We start from the raw sequence: 12,321 nt of genomic DNA on the forward strand, positions 1-12,321 counted from the left end.
CTCCCCCTCCCTGCCCCCTCTCTCTGCCCCCACTTCTCCCTCGCTGCTCTTGTTGCCCCGCTCCTCTGCCCACTTCCCTACTCCCTCTCTGCCCCTGCTCCCCCTCTCTATCCCCCCTCTCTACCCCTGTTTCACCCTCCCCCCTCTCTGTCCCCACTCCCTCTCTGCCCCCTACCCCTCTCTCCTCCTCCACCCTCTTTCCATCTCCCACCCTCTCTGTCTCCATGACCCCTCCCCCCATCTGCCCTCTCACTGCCCCCCTCCTTTCACCCCCCTTCCCCGTTACACCCTCTCTATCCTCTCCCCCCAGGACCCCTGCCGCTTTCCCCCTCTCTTCCCCCTCTGCTTCTTTCTGCCTCCTCTCCCTCTCTCTGACCCCTCTCCCTCTCTCTGCCCCTCCTCCCTTACCGCTACTGATCCACCCTCCCCTACTCTCTGCCCCCTCCCCTCTCCCTGCTCCCCCTCTCTGCTTCCCATCCCCTCTCCCCCTCTCCGTTCTCTGCTCCCCATCCCCGTCCCCCCTCTGCCTCCCTTGGTCCTCTCCCCTCCTGCCCCTGACTCCCTCCTCCTCTCTGCCCCACACTCTCCGCCTATGACCCTGCCCTGCTCTGACCCCTCCCCCACCTCCCTACTCCCTCCTCTCCCCCTCTTCTCCCCGTCCTCTCTGCCCTCCTTTCCCCCTCCCCTCCCCTCTCCTCTGCCCCCTCTTCTCCCCCCTCCATACCTTTCCCCCCCTCTCCCCTCCTCTCCCCCACTCTCCCCCTCCCTCTCTTTGGCCCCTTCCCCAGCAAAACTGTTGCCTCCCCAGCTCAATGAACACCATTAGCAATGATTCTGTTCAATCTGTTTGTGATGTTATCCCCATGAACCCTGACTCTTGTCTTTCTGTTTTTTTGTCTTTCTGTAGAGTTGTTAGAAAACCCTATCGATGAAGAAAGGGACAATGAAGTTGTGAAAAAAACGAAGGATCTTTACCGATCGTGCATGAATGAGAGTGAGTCATTTGTGAGCTCTGGTAAATTTATAAATTTAGTGCAGGAGACCTGCAGCTGTTAGTCTCGGCAAGACCAGTGTATGGGTGTTTAACTGATTCATGTTAAATTCTGCTATTGAAGATAAAATGTCACCATTTGTATACGGATAGTCATGGTGTGACCTTGGTGCTGATATATACTCCTACTCAATGAATTGTGAGACTTACAGATGTTTAAACTGTACTTGACAATGGAATAAGATGTGACTGACACAATGTTTGAGACAACTAGTGCAGGAGACAGTGGGGTCATGGGAATCTCACTCGACTGGTAATCCACCACCTCGCCCCCTCACTCACCTACCAACAATCTTGATCAGTGCCTCATATTCATATGTTTCACCTCACCTTCACACACTCACATCTCACAGCTTGCACAAACTACTAGCTATTCAACTATAGCAGGCACAGCACCCAAACCTATTGCATACCATTCTTGGATGCACTTCCCTTTACAGGGCCAAGGATAAGCTGCAGAAGCAGCAAACCAGCAGTAGGGGGCAGGCACGGTTGCATGTGCTGACCTCCCCTGGTGCAGACAGTACTGGGAATAAAAGGAGTGGCTATGACTGAGACTGCGGCTAATGGCAACACTGAAGCCATCGAGGCTAATGGTATGTTCCTGCCTAAAGCACCTGCTCAAACCCCACTTCACCCTGATCCCACAATCTGTTCTGATTTCCAATCTGCAGGCAGTAGAACAATGAGCCTCTTGTTTTGCACCCTTCCCTCACCCCAACCCTACCCTTATGCCTTTTTCCTTTCATATACCCAAGAACCGCCACTGATGATGATACCAAGCTAGGTGGAAAGGTAAGTTGTGAGGAGGACACAGAGAGGCTGCAAAGAGATACAGACGGGGTTAGGTGAGAGGACAACAAGATGGCACATGGAGTATAAAGTGGGGAAATGTGGAGTTATTCACTTAGGTCGGAAGGATAGAAAAGCAGAATATTTTTTAAAAAGGTGTGAAACCTGTTAAGTGTTGATGCTCAAAGAGACTTGGGTGTGCTTGTACAAGGAATGCAGAAAGTTAACACACTTGGGAAGGCAACTTGCTTGTTGGCACTTATTGCAAAGGGATTGGAGTACAGGAATTAAGAAGTCTTGCTATAATTGTACAGGGTTTTGGTGAGACCACATCTGGAGTACTGTGTGCAGTTTTGGTCTCCATATTTAAGAAAAGATAGACTTGCATTGGAGGCAAAGGTTCACTAAACAGGTCCCTGGGATGAGGGAGTTGTCCTGTGATGAGAGGATGAGTAAATTGGGTCTATATCTACAGGAGTTTAAAAAAATGAAAGATGATCTCATTGAAGCATAAGATTCTGAAGGGGTTTGATAGGGTGGACACTGACAGATTGTTTCCACTGGTCGGGGAATCTAAAACATGGGGGCCACAGTCTCAGGATAAGAGGCCAATCATTTAGGACTGAGACAAGGAGAAATTTCTTCACTAAAGGGTTGAGAATCTTTGGAATTCTCTAACGCAGAGGATTGTGGATGCTCCAGCATTGAATATATTTAAGGCTTGGATAGACAGATTTTGTCCCCCGGGGAATGAAGGGATATGGGGAGTGGGCGGGAAAATGGAGTTAAAGTCCAAGATCAGCAATGACTGACGGAGCAAGTTCCATGGGCTGTGTGGTTTACTCCTGCTCCTATTTCTTGTGCTTACTGGCCATGGAGGCTGAAGGCCTGGAGCAGGAAGAGGCTGCTGAAGAAGAAACACCATCACTTGACCTGACACTCACAGCCACCAGCTCAGATATAGGCAGAGGGAGCATCTCAGAGGCAGGGTCCACGTGTAATGAGACAGCGGGTATGAGTGGCCTGCAGCCAGAGCAGTGCGACAGGCGAGTGTGGGGGGTCTGCTCCCCAGAGCGAGGTCTCACAAGAGGCTCGCTGCAGGGGATTCAGAAGCAGACTTTGATGGCAGCCCCGAGTAAAAGGGCTGGTGTTCAGCCACACAAAAATGCTTAATGCATCTGCACACCGGCCGAAAAACCTGCAGGTGCTGCCTCAGAAAGCCAGGGGGCCACACACAACACTGTAGAGCAGCCGTAAGAGACGGCACTTCGCCTGCTGAGACTGCACAGGTGGGGTGGGGATCCTTTGCCGTCTGTGCCAGAGAGGGTCTCCCAGGCACGGTGTGCTGCTGTGTCCCCAACAGCCTGGCCATTCTGGGGGCACATTGTTAAGCCCACATTTGGGAGGCCACCATGCGAGGAGAAGGAGGTAACGTGGACCCCATGTAACTGAGCGCAGCGAGCGAGTGTTGTTTGAGAGTCTTGAAACAAGCTTCCCCATCCCCCATCACTCCTCATTGTCACCTCTCAGACTTTGAAATGATACCTTATACACCCAAATCCAAGTCCAGGTCATTGATACATATCAGTACTTAATAGGAACTGCTGGGGACCACACTGTATATTCCCACCATCAGATGAAGGGTCATTGATCATTAACTCTGCTTCTCTCTCCACAGATGCTGCCAAACCTGCTGAGCATTTCCTGAATTTTCTATTTTTTTATTTCAGAGTTTCAACACCTGCAATATTTTGTTTTTGGCTTTAAGAAACTTGTGCTACCTTTCATTTATTAGTCCACACTTTTCCAAATGCCTATTAATTTTGCCCTGGATTACTTGGCCCAAGTTTAACCCTGTGTAAGTGAATGGGTTAAAATTGGACCCGTTGGCCCAGATTTTTGACCCTGGGTCGTGTTTGTTTTTTTTTGTTCATTCATGGGATGTGAGTGTCGCTGGCTGGGCCAGCATTTATTGCCCATCCCTAATTGCCTTTGAGAAGGAGGTGGTGAGCTGCCTCCTTGAACTGCTGCAGTCCATGTGGTGTAGGTACACCCACAGTGCTATTAGGGAGGGAGTTCTAGGATTTGGACCCAGCAACAGTGAGGGAACGGTGATATATTTCCAAGACAGGATGGTGAGTGACTTGGAGGAGAATTTCCAGGTGATGGTGTTCCCATGTATCTGCTGCCCTTGTCCTTCCAGGTGGTAGTGTCGTGGGTTTGGAAGGTGCTGTCTAAGGTGCCTTGGTGAATTCCTGCAGTACATCTTGTAGATGGTACACACTGCTGCTACTGTGCATCGGTGGTGGAGGAAGTAAATGTTTGTGGATGTGGTGCCAATCAAGCAGGCTGCTTTGTCTTGGACGGTGTCCAGCTTCTTGAGTGTTGCTGGAGCTGCACTCATCCAGGCAAGTGGGGAGCATTCCATCACATTCCTGACTTCTGCCTTTTAGATGATGGACAGGCTTTGGGGAGTCAGGAGGTGAGTTACTCTCTGCAGGATTCCTAGCCTCCGACCTGCTCTTGTAGCCACAGTATTTATATGGTTAGTCCAGTTGAGTTTCTGGTCAATGATAACCCCCAGGATATTGATAGTGGGGGATTCAGTAATGCCATTGAACATCAAGGGATAATGGTTACATTCTCTCTTGTTGGAGATAGTCAGTGCCAGACACTTGTGTGGTGCAAATGTTACTTGCCACTTGTCAGCCCAAGCCTGGATATTGTCCAAATCTTGCTGTACTTGGACATTGACTGCTTCAGTACCTGAGGAGTCACGAATGGTGCTGAACATTGTGCAATCATCAGCGAACATCCCCACTTCTGACCTAACGATGGAAGGAAGGTCATTGATGAGGCAGGTGAAGATGGTTGGGCCGAGGACACTACCCTTAGGAACTCCTGCAGTGATGTGCTGGAGCTGAGATGACTGATCTCCAACAACCACAACCATCTTCCTTGGTGCTAGGTATGGCTCCAACCAGTGGAGAGTTTTCCCCCTGATTCCCATTGACTCCAGTTTTGCTAGGGCTCCTTGATGCCACACTCAGTCAAATGCTGCCTTGATGTCAAGGGCAGTCACTCTTACCTTACTTTGGGAGTTCAGCTCTTTTGTCTATGTTTGAACCAAGGTTGTAATGAGGTTGGGAGCTGAGTGGCCCTGGTGGAACTCAAACTGGGCATCAGTGAGCAGGTTATTGCTAAGCAAATGCCGCGTGATAGCACTGTTGATGATCTCTTCCATTACTTTACTGATGATGAAGAGTAGACTAATGGGGCTGTAATTAGCCGGGTTGGATTTGTCCTGCTTTTCGTGTACAGGACATATCTGGGGAATTTTCCACATAGCCAGGTAGATGCCAGTGTTGTAGCTGTACTGGAACAGTTTGGCTAGGGGCATGGCAAGTTCTGGAGCACAAGTCTTCAGTACTACTGCCGGAATATTGTCAGGGTCAATAGCCTTTGCAGTATCCAGTGCCTTCAACCGTTTCTTGATGACACATGGAGTGAATCGAATTGGCTAAAAACTGGCTTCTGTGATGCTGGGGACCTCCGTTGGAGGGCGCGGTGGATCATCCACTCGGTACTTTTGGCTGAAGATTGTTGTGAATGCATCAGTCTTATCTTTTGCACTGCTGTGTTGGGCTCCTCCATCATTGAGGATGGGGACATTTGTGGAGCTTCCTCCTCCAGTTGTTTAATTGTCCACCACCATTCATGACTGGATGTGGCAGGACTACAGAGCTTAGATCTGATCCGTTGGTTGTGGTATCGCTTAGCCCTGTCCATCACTTGCTGCTTATGCTGTCTGGCATGCAATTCATCCTGTGTTATAGCTTCACCAGGTTGAGACCTCATTTTTAGGTATACCTGGTGCCCCTCCTGGCATGCCCTCTTGCACTCTTCATTGGACCAGGGTTGATCCCCTGGCTTGATGGTAATGGTAGATTGGGGGATATGCTAGCCCATGAGGTTACAGATTGTGGTTGAGTACAATTCTGCTGCTGCTGATTGCCCACAGCATCTCATGGATGCCCAGTCTTGAATTGCTAGATCTGTTTGAAATCTATCCCATTTAGCACGGTGATAGTGCCACACCACACGATGGAGGGTATCCTCAATGTGAAGGCGGGACTTTGTCTCCGCAATGACTGTGCGGTGGTCACTCCAACTGAGAATGTCATGGACAGATGCACCTGTGGCAGGCAGGTTGGTGTGGATGAGGTCAGGTATGTTTTTCCCTCTTGTTGCTTCCCTCACCACCTGCCCCAGACCCAGTCTAGCAGCTCTGTCCTTTAGGACTTGGCCAGCTCAGTCAGTAGCGGTGCTATCGAGTCATTCTTGGTGATGGACATTGAAATCCCCCACCCAGAGTACATTCTGTTCCCTTGCCACCCTCAGTGCTTCCTCCAAGTGATGTTCGACATGGAGCAGCACTGATTCATCAGCTGAGGGAGGGTGGTATGTGGTAATCAGCAGGAGGTTTCCTTGCCCATGTTTGATCTGATGCCATGAGACTTCATTGGGTCCGAAGTTGATGTTGAGGACTCCCAGGCAACTCCCTCATGACTATATACCACTGTGCCGGCACCTCTGCCGGGTCTGTACTGCTGGTGGGACAGGACCTACCCAGGGATGGTGATGGTGGTGTCTGGGACATTATCTGTAAGGTATGATTCCGCAAGGATGACTATGTCAGGCTGTTGCTTGACTAGTCAGTGAGACAGCTTTCCCCATTTTGGCACTAGCCCCCAGATGTTAGTAAGGAGGACTTTGCAGAGTTGACAGGACTGAGATTGCCATTGTCGATGCTGGGTGGTCCGTCCTTTTTTGTGTCTTTGTAGCAGTCTGTTACAACTGAGTGGCTTGCTTGGTCATTTCCGAGTCAACCACATTGCTGAGTCTGGAGTCACATGGAGTCCAGACCAGGTAAGGTCAACAGATTTCCTTCCCTAAAGTGCATTACTGAACCAGATGGGTTTTTACAACAATCGACAATGATTTCATGGTCATCATTGGACTTTTATTTCCAGATTTTTTATTGAATTCAAATTCCACCAACTGCTATGGCAGGATTCAAACCCAGGTTCTCAGAGCATTACCCAGGATCTCATTACTCAGTGACAATACCACTACACCCATTGCCTCCCTTGAAGAATGTTCACAGAGTTGGGAGAACTCCGCGAACTCATACCCCCATGCCAACAATGCCAATTCTTGCCACCCCATAACCCCTTGCTCACCACCCTTCCTTGCCCTTACCTTCTCCATGTCAACACAGCTGGTATCCTTTGACATTTCCTTGACAGCTTGACAGTTCCTGGAAAGCCTGACAGTTCCTATGAGTTTGTGTGTAACAAGTGCGTAATCATGTTTAATTCTAACAATCCCAAGGGGTGTCTTACCTCTCCCAAACCTGTCCCAGATCCTATCCAAAGGGTGTCATACATCTAAGGGGCACCCTAGCTATCCAAAGGATCCACGTTCAGACCTTCTATTCCCTGGCCTGCTCTGCCCTGCACACTCTGATTCCTGCAGCTGGGGTTCAAAAGCTGTGAGTCAGTGGAGGTGGCTGGTGATTTTAATAGCCCCTGCCTCCATGAATCGCACATGCAGGGAGCCCGGTCTGACTTGAGTCCCACCCCCATGAAGATGGGAAATGCTGTCTTTGGCAGTGGGGCTTCGAAATTTTGTCCCATTTCCAGGATTTTCCAGGAGAACCTCCCTATCATGGTGAAAGTCCAGGCCATTGCCTCCAAGTGTTTCCCTGCCACTGACACGAGGCTGACTGGCCTCCAGTTGCTGGGTGTATCTCTCTCTCTCCTTTTTAAACAGGGGTGTGTGACATTTACAATTCTCCACTCCCATATCGAAGGAGGATTGGAAGATTGTGGTCAGAGCCTCTGCAATTCCCACCCTTACTTCTCTCAGTAACTGAGGATGCATATAACCGGGTGACTTGTCTGCTTGAGGACTATCAGCCTTTTAAGTACCTCCCTTTTTTTGAAAATCCATGTTGATCCCCATTAATATCCTTTCTGCTTCTTCCTTTACTGTTACATTGGCAGGAGTGACGACTCTTGTGAAGATAGATGCTCATTTAGAACCTCAGCCATGTCGCCTGCCTGCAGAAGGGGATCTGCATTTTAACCCTTAGTCAGCCACAGCCTTCCTTTGACTATTTGACTCTTTATTGACTTTTTAATCTTTATGAGAGACTTTTACATTACTGGCTAATTAATTCTCATGCTCTCTCTTTGCCCCTCTTATTCCCGATTTTGGATCTCATTCGGACTTTGTATATTGTGCTCAGATTTCCTGGTTGAGCGCCTTACATTTCTCACCTCTTTTCTGTCTCACATGAACCTCATGTTAGGGAAGGAAACAGTTAAAGATGTTCAATTGCTAATTATTAGGTTGTTTAAGTACACATTTGGTTGTATAAAAGCTGAGACTAGTGTGGCCTGTGGAGAGTTTTATAGCTTATCATAAAACTCTGTCTGAAGGAGTCTGTCTTGGTTTTGGTCTTCATTTCTAAACAACTATTCGAGCTTAACAGTGGGAGCAGAGGATAGTTCCTGCTTGTAAGTGAGAAGATTGGAAACTAAGCTCTCTTTGGGCAAAAGACAGTATTTGGCATTAACCTTATGAACAAAGTGGTTTTGAGTCACTCAAAAAAAACCAAAAAATTGGCTGAATCAAAATGTAGAGTGTCGGGGTTTGATTACACACCGATGTTTTCTGAGTGTCAACCAAGTGATCAATGGAAAAATGAAGTAACCATGTGGACATGGGGTATGTCCTTGCCAAAGAAATAACAGGGGGATGGCTTTGGCACTTTCACTACAGGATGTAAGCAAAATAAGATGCAAAGTATTTTTGCAGTTGGAGCTTGAGCGTTTGGACACAGATGAAGGTTTGGAAATTTTATTAGATTTTATGGATAATAAATAACCTTTTTGATAGATTTTAAGTGCTTATGAAGCATGGTCCAATTTTGACAAATTTAGAAAGTTGGAATTAAGTTCCATAGAGGATTAGATAATGGAATTCAGTCAACTATATACAAGGTTGAAAAAGTTTCATCTAGAAATTCTCCAATCAGTGCTCACATTGTAGAATAAAATCAGAAAACTGTGGATGCTGGAAATTCAAAACAAAAACAGAATTACCTGGAAAAACTCAGCAGGTCTGGCAGCATCGGCGGAGAAGAAAAGAGTTGACATTTCGAGTCCTCATTATCCTTCAACAGAACTGAATAAAAATAGGAGAGGGGTGAAATATAAGCTTTAATGTGTTTAATGTGGGGTGGGGTGGGGGGTGATGGGTGGAGAGAAGTGGGGGGGAGGGCAGTGGTTGTAGGGACAAGCAAGCAGGGATAAGAGCAGATAATCAAAAGATATCACAGACAAAAGAACAAAGAGGTGTTGAAGGTGGTGATATTATCTAAACAAATGTGCTAATTAAGAATGGACAGCAGGACACACAAGGTGGGGTGAAATAAGACTAATAGGGCATAAAAGGTATAGATTTAAAAATAATGGAAATTGGTGGGAAAAGAAAAATCTATATAATTTATTGGAAAAAACAAAAGGAAGGGGGAAGAAACAGAAAGGGGGTGGGGATGGGGGAGGGTGTTCAAAATCTAAAGTTGTTGAATTTAATATTCAGTCTGGAAGGCTGCAAAGTGCCTAGTCGGAAGATGAGGTGTTGTTCCTCCAGTTTGCGTTGAGCTTCACTGGAACAATGCAGCAAGCCAAGGACAGACATGTGGGCATGAGAGCAGGGTGGAGTGTTAAAATGGCAAGCGACAGGGAGGTTTGGGTCATTCTTGCGGACAGACCGAAGGTGTTCTGCAAAGCAGTCACCCAGTTTGCGTTTGGTCTCTCCAATGTAGAGGAGACCGCATTGGGAGCAACGAATGCAGTAGATTAAGTTGGGGGAAATGCAATTGAAATGCTGCTTCACTTGAAATGAGTGTTTGGGCCCTTGAACGGTGAGGAGAGAGGAAGGTGCCGTAGGTGGGGATTGAGGAGTAGGGGGTGATGGAGGAGTGGACCAGGGTGTCCCGGAGGGAATGATCCTTACGGAATGCCGCCGGGGGTGGGGTGAAGGGAAGATGTGTTCGGTGGTGGCATCATGCTGGAGTTGGCGGAAATGGCGGAGGATGATCCTTTGAATGCGGAGGCTGGTGGGGTGATAAGTGAGGACAAGGGGGACCCTATCATGTTTCTGGGAGGGAGGAGAAGGCGTGAGGGTAGATGCGCGGGAGATGGGCCGGACACGGTTGAGGGTCATGTCAACCGCCGTGGGTGGAAAACCTCGGTTAAGGAAGAAGGAGGACATGTAAGAGGAACTGTTTTTGAAGGTAGCATCATCAGAACAGATGTGACAGAGGTGAAGGAACTGAGAAAATGGGATGGAGTCCTTACAGGAAGCAGGGTGTGAGGAGCTGTAGTCGAGGTAGCTGTGGGAGTCGGTAGGCTTGTAATGGATATTGGTGGACCGTCTATCACAAGAAATTGAGTCAGAGAGGTCAAAGAAGGGAAGGGAAGTGTCAGAGATGGACCACGTGAAAATAATGGAGGGGTGGAGATTGGAAGCAAAATTAATAAATTTTTCCAGGTCCAGACGAGAGCATGAAGCGGCACCGAAGTAATCATCGATGTACCGGAGAAAGAGTTGTGGGAGGGGGCCGGGGTAGGACTGGAACAAGGTATGTTCCACATACCCCTTAAAGAGACAGGCATAGCTGGGGCTCATGCAGGTACCCATAGCCACACCTTTTATTTGGAGGAAGTGAGAGGAGTTGAAGGAGAAATTGTTCAGTGTGAGAACAAGTTCAGCCAGATGGAGGAGAGTAGTGGTGGATGGGGATTGTTTAGGCCTCTGTTCGAGGAAGAAGCTAAGGGCCCTCAGACCATCCTGGTGGGGGATGGAGGTGTAGAGGGATTGGACGTCCATGGTGAAGAGGAGGCAGTTGGGGCCAGGGAACTGGAAATTGTTGATGTGACGTAAGGTGTCAGAGGAATCACGGATGTAGGTGGGAAGGGACTGGACAAGGGGAGAGAGAAGGGAGTCAAGATAACGAGAAATGAGTTCTGTGGGGCAGGAACAGGCTGACACAATCGATCTGCTGGGACAGTCCTGTTTGTGGATTTTGGGTAGGAGGTAGAAGCGGGCCGTCTGAGATTGGGTGACTATCAGGTTGGAAGTTGTGGGAGGAAGATCTCCAGAGGAGATGAGGTCAGTGACAGTCCTGGAAACAATGGCTTGATGTTCAATGGTGGGACCATGGTCCAGGGAGAGGTAGGAGGAAGTGTCTGCGAGTTGACGCTCAGCCTCCGCGAGGTAGAGATCAGTGTGCCAGACAACAACAGCACGACCCTTGTCAGCGGGTTTGATGACAATGTTAGGGTTGGACCTGAGAGAACGGAGTGCAGTAAGTTCAGAGAGACATATGTTAGAATGGGTGAGAGGAGCAGAGAAATTGAGACGACTAATGTCACGCCAACAGTTCTCAATGAAAAGATATAGAGAAGGTAAGAATCCAGAGGGAGGGGTCCAGGTGGAGGGAGAATATTGGAGGTGGGTAAAAGGATCCGTTGAATGGGGAGAGGACTCCTGCCCAAAGAAGTGAGCCCAGAGATGAAGACGGCGGAAGAAGAGTTCAGCATCATGCTGAGCCCGAAATTCATTGAGATGAGGGTGAAAGGGTATGAAACTAAGTCCTTTGCTGAGCACTGAATGTTCAGCGTCGGAGAGGGGAAGGTCAGGGGGTATAGTGAATACACGGCTGGGGCCGGGATTGGAAGATGGGGAGGGGACGGAGGGACAGGCAGGGGTGGAGGGTCCTAGATGGGTGTTGGTGTCGATGAGTTGTTGGAGCTTGCGTTTCTTAGCACTTGAGAGAAAGAGAAAAAGTTTCTTGTTGAGACGTCGGATGAGACGAAGAATAAAATGAAACTGGGGGCACGTGCAGCTTTAAAAAAGGGTACAGTGGTGCTGCTGGAGGGAGAGGTCGAGTGTGTTCATATGGCAGTGCATGGCACTGAGTGTGGATCTCAGAATGCGACGGGAACAGCAGTCCGAGGAACGTTGTATGTCCCGGAGATACCTGTAATCCTGGGTGGGTTCGAAACATGAGGAATGGAATTTCAGTTGAAATCCACGTGGGGTAAGTCAGAGACGGAGACAGTCACTGAGAAAGGAGATATGGCTGTGAAAGCGGGTTTTAGTAAACACCTTGTCAAACACCAGGAGAGAAATGGAAAGCAATGAAGGTAAACAAGGCAAAAGGGAGATTCGAAAATCCTGATGGAGAGTAGGACAAAACTTCTTCAAGGTAGACATTTCTTGAAGAGAAGTGGCAGTCAATTAAACACAGAGATAGATACAAAAAACTGCGGATGCTGGAAATCCAAAACAAAAACAGAATTACCTGGAAAAACTCAACAGGTCTGGCAGCATCGGCGGAG

At 48.5% G+C, this 12,321-nt stretch overlaps 1 protein-coding gene across 2 annotated transcripts in view; it reads left to right on the forward strand.

Moving 5' to 3' along the window:
- Positions 1-12,321, forward strand: part of phex (phosphate regulating endopeptidase homolog, X-linked) — a 167,684-nt gene that overhangs the window by 43,515 nt on the left and 111,848 nt on the right. For both annotated transcript variants that reach the window (XM_041211476.1, XM_041211477.1), the window contains exon 4: positions 908-994. In XM_041211476.1, the coding sequence (XP_041067410.1) occupies positions 908-994 (87 nt within the window). The remainder of the gene's footprint in view (positions 1-907; positions 995-12,321) is intronic.

This window comes from Carcharodon carcharias, chromosome 18, assembly GCF_017639515.1.
Source record: "Carcharodon carcharias isolate sCarCar2 chromosome 18, sCarCar2.pri, whole genome shotgun sequence".
In the NCBI taxonomy this organism is placed as follows: Eukaryota; Metazoa; Chordata; class Chondrichthyes; order Lamniformes; family Lamnidae; genus Carcharodon; species Carcharodon carcharias.